The 19,907-nt window shown below is 47.5% G+C and overlaps 1 protein-coding gene and 1 pseudogene across 1 annotated transcript; both read left to right on the plus strand.

Moving 5' to 3' along the window:
- TAGAP (T-cell activation RhoGTPase activating protein) lies at window positions 1,459-10,154 on the plus strand. The gene is given in 10 exon segments (NM_001243543.1): window positions 1,459-1,569; window positions 2,170-2,254; window positions 2,342-2,395; window positions 2,702-2,768; window positions 4,384-4,550; window positions 5,209-5,370; window positions 5,857-5,966; window positions 7,365-7,560; window positions 8,114-8,228; window positions 8,866-10,154. Coding segments are annotated over 9 exon segments (2,103 nt in total). The 5' UTR covers window positions 1,459-1,569; window positions 2,170-2,227; the 3' UTR covers window positions 10,071-10,154.
- Window positions 13,547-17,498, plus strand: LOC102158869 (annotated as a pseudogene).

Genomic DNA, 19,907 nt, shown 5'->3' on the forward strand with positions numbered 1-19,907 from the left:
TTTCCCAGAGTCTGCCTGTCCAGACCTCCTCTTCGGGGTAAAGACGTAGCTCTGTCAAAGTGCAAACGGCTCCAGATTACAAGTGCTAAGAATAAAAAGGGTTTGGGAAGCCTTTCTTGAAGAATAAGCTACACACAGAAATGAGCCCCCGAGACTTACCGCACCCACATGGAGAGATGGGCTATCACAGAGCCCCTCTCTGACCCCTTGGAGTCACTACCCACCCCCAGGAAATGATTTTCTGGCTTCTAGTAGGTGAGTATAGGTGAACTTGGTCTTTGGGGGCTTTGCGTACAAGATACACTCTTAGGTCTGGCCTCTTTTACTCTGTTTTTGGGGTTTTTTTGTTTGTTTGTTTGTTTGTTTGTGAGCCCCAACCATGTCACTGAGTGCAGTTACAGACTGTTCATTCTCCTGAGACTCCACTGTGAGAATGTGTCCCAGTCCAGGTATCTGTTCTGCTGTGTCTGAGTCATTTCACCTGCAGCCTCAGGCCATAGCAAAGACCAAGGATTTGCTCTGATCCAGAAGGAGTGTCCGCAGGTGAAACTCACCATCTCCTTCCTACTTTCAAATGGTCTGACCACAGGAGTGTTTGCTTTTCTGCCCGTGTCAGGACTGGGGCTGACCTGACTACGACTTAAGGATGGGGTTGGAGAAAGCAGAGGTTCGCATGGTGACGGCTCCTCATTCCAGAGGAAGCAGACCTGGCTTTTTTTTTTTTTTTTTTGGTCTTTTTAGGGCTGCACCTGCAGCTTATGGAGGTTCCCAGCCTAGGGGTCCAATTAGAGCTGCGTCTTCGACCTACACCACAGCCACAGCAACACGGGATCCTTAACCCACTGAGCGAGGCCAGCGATCGAACCTGTGTCCTCATGGATGCTAGTCAGATTCGTTTCCACTGAGCCACGATGGGAACTCCAGACCTGGCTTTTGACGGTGGCTGTTTTTCAAAAGAGGCAGCGGGTGTCCTGGGCTTCTTGAAGGGACAACATCCCACACCCAGAGGGTGGTTATCAATGTCTGGTGACTAATGAGCAGGGGAGATGGTGAGTGGGAGGGGAGACGGCGCCCAAATAGAAGACGAGGAACAGGGGGGGCACCTGAAATTACCACTTCAGAAAACAAAGCGATGTTTACGTACAGAATAACACAATTTCTTATTCACACATCCCACCCATGACATTGATCAGACCCTTCACTTTATGGCCATATGTCATTTTTTCCACCCCTGGTAGTTCGCAGATGTTTTACTTTGAAGTGGAAGAAGCAAAAAAAAAAAAAAAAGGACCAGGGCTGCCCTAAAAGGAATGAGGAAGTGAGAGCTCTCCAGCGTCTGGCTGGCCGGGTCCGGGTCTGGGTGACAGCCCGTGATGTTCTTTCCGGTCTCAGTAAGATTCTGAATTTCCACCTGCCCGCCCCCTCGCCTTATAATGCAGAACACGTGAAGTTAGAGCCGTTCCGTCTCCTCTCTGACAGTGGATTAGTAGGAGCAGAGTGTCATGCTGTTTCTCCCATTTTCCTCAGTTCACGGGAGGTGAAAGAACTCTGGCTGGAGGCCCTCCGAGGGTGAGTACCGTAAATTAACGTGACGAGACCGTAAGCTGCCTAGCGGGTCCCTGAGCTGTAAGACTGTATCTAACAGAAAACGGCTCTACCGGCTCTACCGTGGAATATGCAACAAATACTTTTATAAAGAATAAACTCAGAAAGCTTGGCTTTAATGGGCAGCCTGCCCTTTGGGGGTACAGGGAATCTGTACATGTTAATCTTTGCTCTATGTCTAGTTTAAGTAGCATCCTAGGAATACGTTTTTTCCTTTTCTGATGAGACGAGAAAATCTGTGCCGAGCAATTAAAACAGCACCCTGACACAGAGTGAGCGCTCCAGGAAAAAAAAAAAAAATGTCAGTTGGTATTACAACTGTAATGCAGTTATCTCCTGATGAGAATGTAATAAATGAATAACAAAGTTTGGCAGGATGAAGGTATCAGGTTTAAAACATTGAGAAATTAGTGTGTTCAGATGCTGTGTTTAAATAACATAAGACATCTGGGAAAATTTTTCTACCTGATAGTTTCAAACTTCGTGTTTTGTCAGAGTGCCGCTGAAATTGGCCAACACATTCTGTGTAACCCTCCTAACTCTTTCCTGTATGACTTCTCGTAGACAGAGCCAAGGCCACACGGGAGCAAAATTCATCACTGGACAGTCAGCCCAAACTCTAATGAAGTTGACCAGCAGCTGCCATGCTGTATGTGCCCTTCTTACGTTTCTTAATTCATGTTTTTTCAAGGCAAGAGTCAAAGATGTTTCCCTAATTTAAGTTTTTCTCTTTTAGTCAAAAACACTAAATGCCAGTAATATGGAGACATTAATTGAATGCCAATCAGAGGTAAGAAAGCAGTTTTTAAAACTTTTTATCTGCACTGTGGGAAGATGAAAAGCTTTGTATTAATGGAATGTCATTTGTATTATTTAGTTATCAGGATGGAAAATCAATAGAATAAGTGTAGTGAATTAAGCACTAATATTAATTGAGATCTTATAGGATGACAAACAAGACTTTAATATGGATTCGAGAAGCTAGAAAAAAATTAGACTATTGACTAATTTTTGTTATGAATAAGATGTTGATTTGCGTGGAAAGACTGGGCAGATGTCTTCAATCATTATTTTAACTAAGATAAATATGTTTTAGGGTGATATCAAGGCACATCCTCTGTTGGCATCATGTGAGAGTGAAGATAGCATTTGCCAGCTAATCGGTGAGTTTTGAAAATATACTGATCTTTTATGTAAATGATAACAACAAAGGTTCTTGGTTTGCAAAACCACAGCGCTTTACTAGGAATTTTTTTTTTTGACATGTTCTTTTAAAGACCACAGAACATTAACCCTTAAGCGGCAGGAAGGCTCCAGCTCCCCAGAGAGCAGGTCAGGTGCTCTGGTGGGTGAGACCCTCCCGAGGCCACCCCCAGCTCTCCTGAGGGGTCCGAGTGTGGTTACAGATTCCTGGCCATTAAGGTTTGACAGTTGGAGCGTGCATACTTGTGGAACATACACAGTTGCCTTTTCCATGCTCTTCCTTCTCATATGGAGAGTGATTCTTTTAATTTGTCAGTTGCAGTTGATGTACAGTGTTTTGTCAGTTTCTGCTGTACAGCAAAGGGACCCTGTTATACACACACACATTCTTTTTTTCACATTATCCTCCATCCTGTTCCATCACAAGTGATGAGATATAGCTCCTTGGGCTAGACAGCAGGATCTCGCTGCTTATCCACTCCAAATGCAATAGTTTGCATCTGCTAACGCCCACCTCCGAGCCCCTCCCACTCCCTCTCCCTCTCCTGGAGAATGATTCTAAGAGCACAGGAAGCAATTGTTGCCCATCTCAAATCCCAAAGGACCCACCGTTCACTCTTACTTTTGCCACAATTCATTGTAACCCTGACCCAGTTCTCCTGAACTCTGAGGACAAGCCAGGTCTGTATCCATTCTCTTCCGTTTGCCAGTATAAAAAGTGTAGAAATATGTGCCAAGGCATTTGCAATATAGCTTTTACCACTGGCAAAAAAGGAGAAGGAAGGAGAGCGAGAAGAGAAGGAAGGAAACTTGGGAGATGTTGCACCCACTGAATATCCCTTCAGTGGAAGGGCCCTTGAGGCACAGAATCGTGAGAATATCCTAAAGGAAAGAAATAGGAAACGGTATTTTGAAAGGATGGAATATCTTGATCAAGTTTTACCGAGAATTCACAGTTTCCAGGTCTAAGTTCAAACCTTCCCGCCTGCCCGGCCTTGGAGCACCCCGCCCGCCACCCCTCGGGCGAAACCCTGGAAGCGCCTGCGGGTGACTTCGTGACGTAGCTCCCTCTAGTGGAGGGTGCCGGCATGGCCACTGAGGTCAGTGGCCCGCGGGCGAAGGGCCTTCAAACCGGCCTTGAGCAAATCGCTTCCTCTTCCTCTAAGTTTCGTTTTCTTCACTCCTCAAAGGAGCAAAGTGAAACAATCTGTTTCACCTCAGAAATATCCACCGTGGTTATTAAGGGCAATATGTTAAAACGGTTGTTTATGACCTATTTAATTAGGTTTTGCCCATTTTCTGCAGCAAAGAGCTGATGAAGAGTAAAAACAGGAAAGGTGGAGACTTTGAGGAACCTTGGTGTTGATGTTTAGGGGCTGGTTGCCCTGGTAACAGGGTGGTGGTTTTTCGGGTTGATTTCTCTAGATTAAGATTCACACCCTTCGCTTCCTCCGTTCTTCAAAAACGATTCCCCCACATGGCAAACCTTAGTGGACTGTATCTGTTGTCTTATCTGGATCCCTGTGTATCAGTATTTGAATCTGATTTCTCTTTGCCTTGTTTTTGTGGCTGTAGAAATTAAGAAGAGAAAGAAGGTGCTGTCCTGGCTCTTTCTCCTGAGAAGGCTTTCTCCCTCCTCAGACTTTTCTGGAGCTTCAGAGACGGAGTTGAAGACGTCACTGTTTGCTCAGCCCTTGTCGGCTCTCTGCAGCGACGAGGACACGCTCCCCAGACCCATTCAGGTAGGCGCACGCTCACTCCTGACACTGCTTCAGAAAAATCCTGTGGAACCTGAGTGTCATTGTCAGGCTAAACCTGTGTGGGCCAGTCTTTCATTTTTCCCATTTTGGAAAATGGTGTTTCCGCCTCTGAGTGCGGTTAGGAAGATACCTGGCCACTCCCATTCTAGAAATGAGCTGCGTTCGCCCCTGTGCTTGGGTAGGCAGTCCCTCCCTCCTTCTGCCCTCGTGGAGTTAGGAATGCTGAAAGTGTGTACCTTCCGAAAAATCAGCGACCAGGGGTTTATAGAGTTTATGGTCAGAAATCCAGCGTTCACGTGGAATGACTTGAGAGGCGGGAGGCCTGGAGTGCTCTTAGAAGGTGCGGATTTGCGCCTTCCCGGTTTACCTCCTCTTAGAAGAAGGCAGGGTCGAGGGAGACAGCTGATAACAGCTGGACTGGAAGGAAAAAACTGGCATAAGGAGTCACTTGTTAGGACTTTCTCAGATCCTGGAGGAGGAACTTTCATGGAGAGAACCTTTTATAACAGGTAGTTGGCCACTGTTCCTGTCCACGGTTTTCATTCTCTTTCTCCAACCTAAACACAGACTGTTTCTGTATTAGCCACAGCAGAGTGTGTCTTCAAACCGAGGGTAACCGCTTCCTATTTCTTTCCTTTAGGATATTCTCACTATTCTGTGCCTTAAAGGCCCTTCCACTGAAGGGATATTCAGGAAAGCGGCCAACGAGAAGGCCCGAAAAGAGCTCAAGGAGGAGCTCAACTCCGGAGGCCTCGTGGATCTGAAAAGTCTCCCTGTGCACCTGCTGGCCGTGGTCTTTAAGGTGAGTTCATAGCATTGGTGCCAAACCACCTGCCCGTGGGCTCCGACACCGCTAACTCCCAGGAAATAAGAAACGGACTCTTCACCCTGCAAAGTGAAGGACACTGATCCTGAAGTTTAATTTCTTTTTTCAGTTAAGCCTTTATTTATTTATTTACATAAGCATCTCTATTTCTGTGATCCCAGATTCCAACAGAGAGTGATGCCTTAAATTTCCCCCGAATTTTGATGAGCAAAGGCACTTGGATGGTCAGGTCCATCGCCCTGAGTCTGGTGGCCCCTCGAGTGATGGCCTTGCTGTGCCCGTAGCTAGGAAGTTGCTGAGAGAGGGCTCAGGGCAGAGATTTCCCCAGAATAATCAGCTGCAGGAGGGAGAGGGGGCACCGCGTGTGGCGGGGCGAACGGAGTCCCTGAGAGGCAACACGAGTGAGAGGTGACAGGTCGCCAGCACATTGTGTAACGTTGAGCCGCCCCTTCTGTCCTCCAGGACTTCCTCCGAAGTATCCCCCTGAAGCTCCTTTCGTGCAGCCTGTTTGAGGAGTGGATGGGCGCCCTGGAGAAGCAGAGCGAGGACGACAGGATCGAGGCCCTGAAGCAGTAAGTTGCCGGAGTCACTCCCGGAGGCACCGTCTCCATCCTTCCATTCCCCACATAGCTGTCAGAGAGCATGACAGATACTGCGGCATTTCGGGAATTCCAGAGGAATTGTCCATCTGCTCCCAGAATAAAAGGCAAGAGGTACCCTGGAAATTTTCAAAAAGTAGTTTTAGCCAAATGAGAGGAAGCACCTCCTCAAAAGGTAGAAAGCAACCTTTCCAACTCCCAAGTCCCAAGAGGTGGGGAAGCCTAGGGGTGTCCTTTACCTGTCCACGTTGCTGTCGTGCAAAGCAACAATTTTCCCATAAAACATCCCTTAAAGCAGAGTAACCATCTGGAAGGGCTTGTCCATCAAACCCCACAGCATCGTCCATATTCTTATAATTAAACACAATGAAAGTTATATAAAACAAATTCCAGTGACAGCAAAAGCAAGTACATACGCAAATGAGAGCATGCCCTCTTAGTGACTAGAATCTTAGACAGCTAACCTGACCATAGCAGCACTTTGGCCAAATCCTATGAAAAGCAGTCTGTATATTATGATTAGCTCACAGGGCCAAGTATTTTCAATGAAATATTTATTGAATTGAAGGCATCAGAGTGTCTGTCTCAAATCGAGAATCCTAAGATTATCCTAAAGTAGAAACAGAGCCCTTTTTAACAGTGTCTTCTTAGGAGAAATGCATGATCCCTACGTGAGAGCCACATTTTCATTTTTTGCAAATGGGAGGCTTTACAAGTCTAATTTATTGTAACTAGTACCAATGTTGCTGTTGAAGTGCTGCCTGGACCATATGTACAAACATGCTCTTATAAACTGATTTATTCTCCATAAGGATTTCTCAGGACATATAAAAATGTACCCTCTTCATTTGATGAGCACAGTTTTTAAAAAAGCAAAATGGCTGTACTCAAAAAAAACACAAAAACAAAACACAGTCTTGCAGTGTTAGAAGCAGAAAGACATTCTGCATGGCTAAACGATAAGTCATTTGTTAAATGATTTTTAAGATATATTAAGTTATGGGGTTTAGTGCCGGAGTTAATTCTCCTAACCCTAACCCTAACCCTCTAACCCCAACCCTAACCCTCTAACCCCAACCCTAACCCTCTAACCCCAACCCTAACCCTAACCCGTGTTAAAGGGCCATGTTATTGGTGCCCTGATCACAAAGCCCCGTTTCTCAGGGCTTCGGGATTTTGTGGTTAACGGATTCATTCCATGTTAGTTACCACTGGAAGTGTCTGAATGAACCTTTCACAATGTTTCTTGTGGAAATGCACCTTCCTCATTTTAAAGGAAGTCTGGGTTGGGCAGAAACTTTCAACTGGCTGTCCTCCAGCCAGACAGGACATGAGCCTGCCCTAAAACCAGCCTCCCCGCCTCCCTTCCAGGGTGGCAGATAAGCTCCCCCGGCCCAACCTCCTGCTGCTCAAGCACCTGGTCTCCGTGCTCTACCTGATCAGCAAGAACTCCGAGGTCAGCAGGATGGATGCCAGCAATCTCGCCATCTGCATCGGGCCCAACGTGCTGAGCCCAGAGAACGAGCACGACCTGTCGTTCGAAGCCCGGAGGGACTTGAACCATAAGGTTTGTTCCCATGTGTTTCTGAGAGACTCACGGTCTGTTTGCAAAAGCCACGCAATACGGTGCCTCTCAATGTCCCTGACGCTCGCAAGACCACGGTGAAAATCCGACACGCGAGCGCTGTGACGGAGTCCCGCTGTCTTAGCCGCGTGCCTGGGAGGGGCTGAGTAAGGCTGGGCCCGGGTCCTCGGCCGTCCCGCGAGGCAGGGGACCAGGGCCGCCCTCTTTACATGACTTCCCCGGGACGGACCGGGCCTCTCCCGCGTCTCTCGTTCGTGCAGCGCACTCGGTCTGTCCGACTGCCAATGCGGGAACGTCCTTACCAAGGTGAAAACCTCAGGGACTCTAACGTAATAGGGTTTTTTAAAATTCTCAAATTAGGAATGCATATCTCAAAAATAATCGCAGCAGAGAGGATTTGTTACCGACTTTCTGGATGCTCCTTTCAGACCCATAAGGATCTCTGCAGCTCATTTGGGCGCCTCCCTGATGCCCGCTGTGTCCCCATCCACCCCCCCTTCCTTGCAGCTGACCACCTGTTCACTTCTCCTCACAGGTTAAGACGCTGGTGGAATTCCTCATCGATAACTGCTTCGAAATATTTGGGGAGAACATTCCGGCACATTCCAGCGTTGCCTCTGATGACTCCCTGGAACACACGGACAGCTCAGGTACGGAATGTGCTCTCAGGCGACTCCACCTGAGGGGGAGGTTCACGCCCGGCTGCCCGCCCAGGCCGGTCATGGGAAGCATCTCTGGCATCTGAAAGCAGAAGTGACTTCCACAAAGCCCCGAATCCGAGGAGACTCCTGTCTGTAGGGAAGTCATTAAATACGGAAGCTCTTCTCTGACTTCCTGCAGCATGGCCTCGGGCAGCCGCAGCCTGGCCCTTCCCCTCGCTGCGTGCTCCTTCAGGAAGAGCCGCTCGCTTGGCCGAGGCAGCTTTCGCCGCAGCTGGAGTGAGGAGCCTTCGTGGCCACCCAGTGGGCCCCTGCAGTGGAGACGAGTCGGGAGGGGTGCCGTCCGAAGGTCCGTTTCTAAGTCCAAGAGCAGGACCTTTTCGGGACGTGCCGTTTTCTCTTTTCTCAGTTCCTCTCTCCTGTCACGTGCCTGCTTCTCCTCTCCACCTCAGAATAGCAGACACGCACAGAAACAAAACCCTGTGTGGCCACTTTCTTCCACATCAAGCCCCAGTGTAGGGCCACCCAGTTCCCCAGGGCCATACGCACTCCAAGCAGGGTGACCTGCACGGAGGTCCATTTCCAAAAGGGACAGAACAAAACTCAGCTGCCCCATCACTTTCCCCAGATGTGTCGACCCTGCAGAACGACTCGGCCTACGACAGCAACGATCCCGACCCCGACGTGGATGCCAGCAGCGCCATGGGCTCCCCGGGCAGGCAGCCCCCAGTGCCCTCGGACCCGGCCGCCGGCTCGGAGCCCCGAGGCCCACGGCACACCTGGGAGCCGATCGTCAGCTCCGTGGCCAGACTGAGAGGCTCGCTCGGTCAGGCCGACAGGAGGTACTCGGACCCCAGCGTGGCATCCTCGCGGGGGTGCCTGGACGGCTGGAGAGCAGAGCCGACGCTCGCGCGGAGTGAGGATGACGTCACCGGGTCCCGGGCCGCCTCCCTTCATGCCGCTGAGGACGCCGAGGACCCGTTTTCAGAGGAGGTGTTTCCTGCAGCTGAAGGCAGAGGCCTGAGGCCACCGGACCTGGGGCTGCAGAACCTGGCTCAGGGTTTGGTGGCCCCCAGGGGGCCAGCCCGCCAGGCCGCCTCCACTGGCTCCCTGGAGGCCTACTCCGACAGCTCGCCCCTGGCCTCCCCATCCGGGCCCAAAAGGAACTTCTTCGCCAGACATCAGTCTTTCACAAGGGCCGAGAAAAGTAAGCCCAACCGAGAAATTAAAAAGCACTCCATGTCGTTCTCCTTCGCGGCGCACAAGAAAGCGCTGTCCAAAACCCCCAGCTCTGTGGCCGCCAAGTGCAAGGGCCTCCCCAGAGACCACGCCAAGAACGGCTTTCAAAAAGAAAGCCAGCTCGCCGGCCGGATCGTCCAGGAAGACTTGACCGACATCCACAGCCAGACTGCTCTGGCCTTGAACTCCGGGTCCTCCGCCCTCTCAGGGGAGGCGGTGGGTCAGAGGGGCCCTGGCAGCCCCCCCTCTTACGAGGAGGCCCTGCGGCACCAGGCCTGGGACCTCGCAGCCCCCGGGGGCCAGACAGTGGGCAGCATGCGGGCCAGGATGCTGAGCCTGGACGCCGGGCTGCCACCTCCTCCCCGTTCCCAGGCCCAGCCGTGGCCCGGGAGGGAGGCGTGGGAGCAGAGCAGGACTGTCTGTGCTTCCGTGGCGACGGTAGGACAGGTGACTGTCACCGGGAGACCGGAGTTGCAGCGGCTGAGGCTTCTGTCCGAGTCTCGCCAGAACAAGCAGGAGCTCGTGGCACAGCGGTGTAGTCAGCCCGTCTTTGAGGCCGACCAGCTCCGCTTGGCAAAAGAATCCTACGTCTAGGGGGACAGGCCCGCCGCCAAGACGCGGCGCGGGGCATCTCTGCAGACGGCCGGCTGTGTCGGCTCTGTCGAGCACCGCTGTCAGACTCTCTTGTCCCAAAAGTCATGAATAAGCTCCTTTGGAAAGGTGTGTGGCCCCCGCCTCAGAGCGGACGGCTGCACAGCTGCGCCGGGCACGCGGGCGGTGTCTGCGCGCCCGCACTTGTGCAACATGTAGCAAGCGGATAAAGCGCAGTCCAGACCGGGTGTTCGATGCAAAGCTGTCTGTCTCTGCGCACACGTGTACATATTTGTGTGTGAGCGTGCGGTCCACTGTCGCTGTTCTCCGCCTCCTGGGGCACGTTTCTAGCCGGTAGTGTTTGCAAAGAATCTCTCCCTTTGGAGGTTGCGGAGCGGCGTGCCGGTTCTGCTGTTCTCCACAAACTCCGTGTAGGGAAACGATGGCGTCTTCTGTTCGACGTTTACTCTCCTAGGCGGCTCTGCCATAACCCCGGCCCACGGTAAGACGAGAGTTGAGTGTTTGGCGTTACAGACTCCGGGAAAAGAAAACGCTGCCGTTCGGCGGTAGGAAGAATACTTGCATGTGTGCTTGCATCGTCTGACTTTCCGTCTGGGCGGTGAAGATGCGGTGCAGGCGGCGTGGTGAACTGATGTGCAGCACTTTGAGCCTCTTGGTCGTCGGCGTGGCTTCTCCAGCGGCGGAGGGCAAGTTACCTTACCCGCATCGGGGGTCACGTATAAAACTTCGGTACAATCTCACTACAATAAATTGCCTTCCTTGCTTCCGAGTAAACCGTTCGTGCTTTACCAGTATGTTGCCCCCTCCCTCTGTTCATAGGCACCCCCAAGAAAGTCACTCACCCCAGGGGTTCCTCCGCAGACCTTTACTGAGCGTATATGCGTAATTCTAGGTTAATACACAAGCCAAGGTGGGGCTCTGGGGCTTAGGAAAAAGAGACAATCCCTGTTCTCAAAAAATGTGCAAAACCATCAAAATATACCCTCTTTAAGCCATTTTTGGGGCAAATGGTCACTCAGAGGCCAAAAAAAATTAGTATGCAAATGTAAGATTTCCTGGTTTCAGTAAAGTTTTCAGCACTTGAAAAAAATCTTTTTATGATGCTCAGTTTGCTTGATTATTAGCAAACATAGTGCCGAAATATTTGTCATATATTAGAACTTTAATGTTCAATGGTTAAGATAGTTATTCTCAGAGTTCCCACTGTGGCTCAGTGGGTTAAGAACACAATATAGTGTCTGTGAGGATGCAGGTTCCATTCCTGGCTTCATGTAGTGGGTTGCAGATCCGGGGTTGCTGAGACTGTGGCTTGGTTGCTAATGTGGCTCAGATCCTATGTGGCTGTGGCTGTGGTGTAGGCCGGCAGCTGCAGCTCCAATTTGACCCTTAGCCTGGGAACTTTCATTATACCATAGGTGTGGCTCTAAAAAAAAATTTTTTTAAGATTTTTATCCAGTATCTTGGCGATGTTGGACTCTTATTTTCCTTACTTTTCCAACCTCTTTCATGAAATATTGCACGTTTTTGACTTGTTAAAGCAGTGTTTTTGTGTTGGCTAGCTACCTAGGTAGCGTGTGTTGGAGATCGAGTCTTTTCAGAGGTGATTTATCAGCAATGTGGTATAAAGTTTAAACTGTTGTAATTCAGATTACTCAAGGCAGCATGTTCAGACCCATTACTATCATTAAACCGCTTTATTAAGCATCACCCCAATGCATACATTTCAAGGGCAGACGCTCCCCCTCCGACTGCTAACTTTTTTTTTTCATTTATTATGGTTTTTATTTTTTTCCATTATAGCTGTGACTGCTAACTTAAGAAAAGCAGTCCTTTTCCAGAGCGGGACACTACTGGTGATAGCTACAGTTTTTAGCATCTATCAGTGCCATGCACTGGGCTCTTTCAAGACTGAAAAGAAAGAAATCCTTCATCGTGTTTTCAGCAGCTTCTCATGAGAATCAGAGTTCTCATCAATAGATGCCTAACATGATAAGCTGGGAAGCCTCCAGTTTCGTGCACCTTACCACTGACTGACCTCCGTGTGACCCAACTCAGATCACGAAAACTCTGCCCCCAGTTTCCGTATTTTACCAAAGGAGGAGCGAGGCTGAAGGTCTTCTGATGCATGGAAGGAGTGCCGTTTGTTGACATTTACGAGCTCCTTACAGTCAAGCAAACATCGTCTTTGCCACTGAATCTGAACAGTGGAGAAAAAGGCACACTGATGATTTCAAATGTGCAGTATTCCTGCTTCTAACCACGGAGTCCACCAGCCTTTTTTTTTTTTTTTTTTTTTTTGTCTTTTTGCTATTTCTTGGGCCGCTCACGCGGCATATGGAGGTTCCCAGGCTAGGGGTCCAATCGGAGCTGTAGCCACCGGCCTACGCCAGAGCCACAGCAACGCAGGATCCGAGCCGCACCTGCAACCTACACCACAGCTCACGGCAACGCCGGATCGTCAACCCACCGAGCAAGCGCAGGGACCGAACCCGCAACCTCATGGTTCCTAGTCGGATTTGTTAACCACTGCGCCACGACGGGAACTCCCCCACCAGCCTTTTAAAATGAGAGCCCAGCCTGGGTCTCAAGCATATTTATTAGTCTGCTAGGGCTGCCATCAACAGTATCAGAAACGAGCAGCTTAAATAACAGAAATGTCCAATCTTACGATTCTAGAGCCTAGATATGAAATCAAGGTGTCGGCAGAGGGTCCCAGTTTGTGGTGGGATTTGGGTAATGTTAAATAAACGATACCATAGGAATTCCTGTTGTGGCTCACCAGGTTAAGAACCCGACTAGTATCCATGAGGATTTGGGCTTGATCCCTGGCCTCACTCGGTGGGTTAAGGATCTGGCGTTGCTGTGAGCTGTGCTGTAGGTTGCAGACACAGCTTGGATCTGGTTTTAGCATCTGTCAATGCCATGCACTGGGCTATTTCAGGACTGAAAGAAAAAAAAATGACTTTGGTGACGGTGGTGTAGGCCAGCAGCTGCAGCTCCAATTCGATCCCTATCCTGGAAACGTCTATATGCCCCGGGTATGGCCCTAAAAAGAAAAAAAAAAAAAAAATGATACTGCAGACAAGGACTCTGACCGCCAGGCTGTTGTCCTCGGTGGACCTTCTAAGGGCCACGCTCACAAATGGGACAATCACAAGTGGGCGTGACACTCCAATGCAAGGAAAAACAAATTTGGAAGCCAAGGCCAAAGGAGGGGCTTCAACCTAAATCTGGGTCTGATCCCCAGCCCCCCAGCCCCAGGCCCTCCGAGCACCCTGCCTGGCCTTGCCTGGGAGGGTCCCGACCCTCTTACCAAGGGAAGAGGCTGGGAAGCACATAGAGTTAATGTGTCTGTTGGTAAACACCCAGCATTCACAGTCCCAGAATCTGACTGAACAGACTGGAATTTCTTCTTCTTGGAGAAGGGAAGAGGTTTTCTCCCCCCTCCCCCCGCCAAGATGGGGAGGCGTGGGCTTCCTGAAGCCATTGCCAGCATCCCTCAAGGTAGGTACACTGATTCCCTGCGGTCGTGCCTTGGGCCCATCTCCACCCCAGCACCACCCAGGCCTTGGTTCAGAACCTGTGGGTGTCGACCAAGCTGGGCGCTGGCGCTGGAACTGAGCCAACCTGCCATGGCCCTGGAGCTCACACCCAGCAGATATAATGCCAGCGTTACCCTGGGGTCCCGAAGCATTGACGTGGCAGCCATGGCTTAGGTGCTAATAAAACAGATAATAGCTAAGGGCCGCAGTGCTTCCCATGGCTGAGCACGATCTAAAGGGCCATCAGCACTGCTTATCCTAACGCACTGTTAAGGGAATACATTCTAGCTGAATTTTCCTGATTGCGATCTCAGTGGAAGGCCGCCAGTACGTGCTTTCCTCCTGAAGGGTCAAGTAGACGGAACCCCACATCAGATGGGATCTCACATATTTTGAGTTTCTTTTTTAATTGAATTATGTAAGATCTTATCTATCTACAAAGGGAGAGTTATTGAGCAATCGGAGTATAAACATTTTGCTAGAGACAAAAGTGAATCACCTTTAGGCCATATTTTAAACGTGGACTGAGGCCCTGCATCTTGTCCACCAAGAACAAATTAGATGTGAAAGAGGAACCACAGTGGGGTGAAGTGCCACCCTCCCAGTACAGGCCACACAGACGGACGGTTGGGAGACCAGCAAACCTGCAGAAGGCCACAGCTTGCCACAGGAAGGAAACACGAAAGGATCGCATCTCTGCAGGCAAAGAAAGACCAAGTGTTGGCACAAGAAAGAACACGTAACCCAAATTCCCAGGGCCTGAGTCCACACCCCCGATTCCTGACCATGGATCAGGTACCAAACCATCTGAGCATCAGTTTCTCCAGCAGTAAAGTGAAGATAATGGCAGCACTGCATTGGCTGCAGAATGCACGTCACAGAAAATCCAGTCACAGAGGCTTAAATAAGAAGGGGGTTGTGCACTCTCTCTATTAAGAGAAGAACAGGCAGGGCATCCAGGGCTGGCATGGCAGCTCCACGTCATCCTCAGGCCCCAGTTCCTTCCCACCAAGGCCAGCTGCAAGGACATGTGACCCAAGCAGTCAGTCACACAGAGCCCCACATTTCGCAGGGCCCAGTGTCACAGGTGATGCTCTGCTGAAGGTGTTTTCCTTCTGTGCTGCCCCCGTGCAAATTACGTAGCTGGTCTTGTTCCCACTTTCGAGCTTTTCTAGGCCACCATCCTTGCTGTGAGCATGATCCCCCTCCAGGCCTGCCCTCCAAATTCCAGGCAGAAACGTTCTGGCTCAGTAATTTCCACCTACATCCAAGTGGCCAGAATTTAATCACATGGCTACTTTTGCCTGGAGAGGAGTCTAGGAAATACAGTTTTCCGTAGGTAATTTGCTCCTCCAACAAAATCAGTAAGAGAGAACGATGGACATTGAATAGGAATAATGAACCCTTGACACAAAAATCGAATACAAGAGATTGTGGACAATACGTACTATCTACTAGTTAGGTTGCTCTAATAATAGAAAACAGGATAGTGCAGATTGTTTGGTACAAAAAGACAACTGAAAATGTTGCATATGATGAGGGATAAAGATAAGACAGGTCACAACCTCAGAGTATTTCAACTACTCGTATGTATATTGCAAGAATTTTAGATTCATATAAGAGTAGTTTGCAGCAAGATAATAAAATATGAATTGACCTCGTAACTATAAAAGATGCTGTACTTATATGAAAAGTTTATAACCTACTACTAGAGAAATGAGACGCCTTTGAAGACAAAGATCAGTTCCAAGTGAGTGATAACAACATGAAGTGCTAGAGTAGAAATGAATGCTTGCTTCATAGTCCCATTAGGTTTTGGATATACTTCTCTTTGTTCCTGTAGGAAATTCTAAAGTCATTAATGAAAGAATTCAACCAAATGTACAACGGTCAAGACAATCCTGAGCGGTTCCAGCTCAGCCAGCATTTATGGGATTGGACCGTCATCTTTGAGAAGGAAAGAGATAATAAGGCTTCTTTGTCCCCTCGTTGCTGAAAAGGGCGTTTCCAGTCCAAAACCGCTTTGGAAAAGACCGGGTTCTAGATGAGATAATGCTCATGTGTGGGACGATCGTCACTTCAAAACGACATTTATGTCACGTTGCTTTTCCAAGGCTCTCCAGTGGCTTCTTGATACTATTTCTATCAAGTCTAAAATCCTCTGCCCAACACATACCTCTCAAGGCCCACCTTAATCTAGCCCCATTCTAGCAAACCAAACTTATTTTTTTCATTCACCAGTGGCTTTCCACCATAAAGAATAATAATAGCAACATCTAATATGAAATCTACATGTATACACTACCTTTCAGAACTTGAGAGATAGCTAAAGTGGTGTTCAGATGAAAATTCATGTCCTTCTAAAATTATAGGGAGTTCCGTCATGGGGCAGTGGTTAACAAACCCGGCTAACATCCAGGAGGACGCGGGTTCGATCCGCCATCTTTCCATGCCACCGTAACAGTGTGCACGAATGTCCTGGCTGCTGCCTTTAAAACCATCAAAAATGCCGAAGAGAGAGGCAAATGCCAGGTTCTTATTAGGCCGCACTCCAAAGTCGTCATCAGGTTTCTAACTGTGATGATGAAGCACGGTTACAATGGAGAATTTGAAATCATCCATGATCACAGAGCTGGGGAAATTGTTGTGCACCTGACAGGCAGGCTCGATGAGTGTGGCGTTATCAGCCCCAGGTTTGATGTGCAGCTCAGAGATCTAGAAAAAAGGCAGAATAACTTGCTCCCATCCAGGTCAGCTGGCATCATGGACTGTGAAGGAGCAAGACAAAAACGCTCAGGAGGGAAAATCTTTGGATTCCTTTTCTAGGGCTGTAATACATACCAAAAAAAATGGCTCCATGGGGAAAAAAAAGAAACAGAAATTTACAGATCAGTCTTATGAATATTGATGCAAAAATGTCAAGTAAGATATGGGCAGATGGAATGTATGAGACAAGAGAAGTTAGTACAGGAATGCAAGTGTGATTCAGCGTCGGAAATTTACTAATGTAACTCACCATTTTAGTAAGTTATAGGGAAAATATTATCAGCTCCATGGGTACCAAAAAGGCACCTTTAAAATTTAATCTCCTTTATTGAATTTTTTTAAACCCTTAATGAAATAGAAATCAATGAATATGATTTTTGTAAAAGATGTCGATCTTCTCATAAAAGGATGTAGCTCAGGAACAGCCACATGGAAGAGATGCAGAGGGCAAGGAAAGAAGACAGGGCTTGAGCTTCCGTGCCCACTGCGCATGCCACCTGCCCAGCACCTCCGCATGCTCAACCTGGAAGCTCTCCGAACCGCTCCCTTAGGGTTTTTGTGGCGGCTTTGTTACATAGGCGTGGTAAATTAAATCATTGGCCAATGGCAATTGATTTGACCTCCAGCCCTCCCTGCAGTCACTCCGTAGCTTCTCAGACCAACCAGCCCCATCCTTAGATGGGGTCCAAAAGTCACCTCATTAACATAACAAAAAGCACTTTTTATGCCGTGGTTTGACACTTTGGAACTTGCAAAGTTTTTGGGAGCTGTGAGCCAGGAACTGTAGATGAGAACCAAATATGTATGAGAAATATATTTCAGTCATCTAACTGTCCAAATATATATTTCTCATAAATCACAATATCACATAATGAGCTTATTTTAAGCCCAAGAAAACTGTAGAAAAAATTAAATGTAAAATATCACATTTAATGTAATTTAATATTTGTAATATATTCCTATTATAATAATTAGCTGAAAAGTAATGTTGACAAATTTACACGCTAATTCCAAAACGCATTAGCTCATGGCCAAAAAACTCATGAAAAGATGCCCAACATTGCTAATTATTAGAGAAATGCAAATCAAAACTATTACCTTGCACGGGTCAGAATGGCCATCATTGAAAAGTCTACAAACGATAAATGCTAGAGAGGGCGTGGAGAAAAGGGACCCCTTCTACCGTCTTGGCCAGAATATAAAATGGTACAACCACTATGGAAAACAGTACAGAGGTTCCTGAAAAAACTAAAAATGGAACAATCCTATGATCCAGCAACCCCACTCCTGAGCATATATCCCCAAAAAACCATAATTCGAAAAGATACATGCACTCCATTGTTCACTGCAGCACAATTTACAATAACCAAGACATGGAAGCCACCTAAATGTCCATCAACAGAGAAGTGGATAAAGAGGATATGGTACATACATACAATGGAATATTGTTCAGCCATAAAAATGAATGAAATAATGCCATTTGCGGCAGCATGGATGGACCTGGAGATTATCATACTAAGTAAATTAAGTCAGACAGAGAAAAACAAACATCAAATGATATCACGTATATGTGGAATCTAAAAAAAGGATACAAATGAACTTGGTTGCAAAACAGAAACAGACTCATAGACTTTGAAAACAAATTTAAGATTACCGCAGGAGACAGATCAGGGGAGGGACAGATTGGGGGTTTGGGATCAGCATATGCAGACTCTGGTATACGGAATGACTGGCCAACGGGCACCTGCTGTATAGCACAGGGAACACCATCCAACATTCTGTGATAATCTGTATGGGAAAAGAATCTGAAAAAGAATACATGCAAATCACTTTGGTGTTCAGCAGAAAGTATCACGACCTTGTGAATCAACTATACTTCAATAAAACTTTTAAAAAATAAAAATTAAAAAAGCACTAACAGAACACATTCCTGCATTTTCTGATTCCCTCTAAATTCTTTACACACTTTTAATCCATCTACATAATTTAATCACTTTCCAAAGGATATGCACTGGTGATCTCAGAAATTGATAGGAACCATGCATTCAAATTCCTTACATATAGTGTAAGTCACTTGAACTTTGTATTTCACTGTCTATAATTCGAATTGATTCTGTTACAATTAGGGAAAAGAAAGAAAAACAGGGATGTTATTTTAAAAGGTTAAATGTTTTCACAGGTAAAAACAAGAGATGTTTTTACCCCAGGGAAGTGTTTTGACAAGACTCAGGGTCTGGTTATAGCAAGTGGATTCTCAGGACACTTGTTTCCCTTCTTACGGCTTCTCTTCTTCATTCCTGAATTCTATGCACAGCAGCATACCTAACTGGAAGAGAACATAGTCTGGGCTGAGAACTGAAGTCTGATCCTAGCTGCACTTACTACGTCTATGCCATCTTTAGCAAGTGCCTGAGCATCTTATACCCATTCTTTTTTTTAAATTGAGCGCTTCCGGAATTCCCATTATGGTGCAGCAGAAACAAATCTTACTAGGAACCGTGAGGTTGCGGGTTTGATCCCTGGCCTGGCTCAGTGGGTTAAGGATCCGGTTTTGCTGTGAGCTGTGGTGTAGGTCTCAGATGCAGCCCGGATCTGGCATTGCCATGGCTGTGGTGCAGGCCGACAGCTACAGCTCGGATTAGACCCCTAGCCTGGGAACCTCCATATGCCGTGCATGCGGCCCTAAAAAGACAGAAAGACAAAAATCGATCAATGAATAAAAATAAAATAAATTGAGCACTTCTTAAGTATGAAATTTTAAACATACTTTATATGTTCTAGGTACAAACCCTTTAAGAAATACATGCTTTACAGGTATTTTCTCCGAATCTGTAGCTTATCTTTTTGGTTATTTTCTTACCTATGTCTTTTGGAGAACAAATGCTTCTTATTTTGATGAAGTCTGCTTTCATTTTTTTTTCCTTTGTGCTTTTTATGTTCTATTTAATGTTTTTTCCTCTCCCCATGTCACAAAGATCTTTTTTTCTGTTTTTCCACTAGAATTTTATATTTTTTTATAGTCTACATTTATAGAGATTTTTACATTTAGGTCTATGACCCATTACAAGTTCATCTCTGTGTGTGGTATGAGGAAAGAATCAATGTTCATATTTTTTCCATATGGAAATACCACTTTTTTTTTTCTTTTTGCTTTTGGCCACGCCCATGGCATATGAACGATCCCAGGCCAGAAATCAAACCTACTCCACAGCAGTGACCTGATTGGCTGCAGGGCCACAAAGGAACTCCTGGAAAGACCTTTCTTGCTTTTTTTTTTTTTTTTGTAAGGCCACACCTGCACCATATGGAAGTTCCTGCACCAGACATCGAATCGGAGCTGCATCTGCGAACTATGTCACAGCTTGCAGCAACACCAGATCCCTAACCTGCTGAGCAAGGCCGGGGATCGAACCTGCATCCTCAGGGACACTATGCCAGGCTCTTAACCCTCTGACCCGTGAAGGGAACTCTGTGGAAAAACCACTTCTTGAAAAAGACTTTCCTTCCTCCG

Source organism: Sus scrofa, chromosome 1 (genome assembly GCF_000003025.6).
Source record: "Sus scrofa isolate TJ Tabasco breed Duroc chromosome 1, Sscrofa11.1, whole genome shotgun sequence".
NCBI lineage: Eukaryota > Metazoa > Chordata > Mammalia > Artiodactyla > Suidae > Sus > Sus scrofa.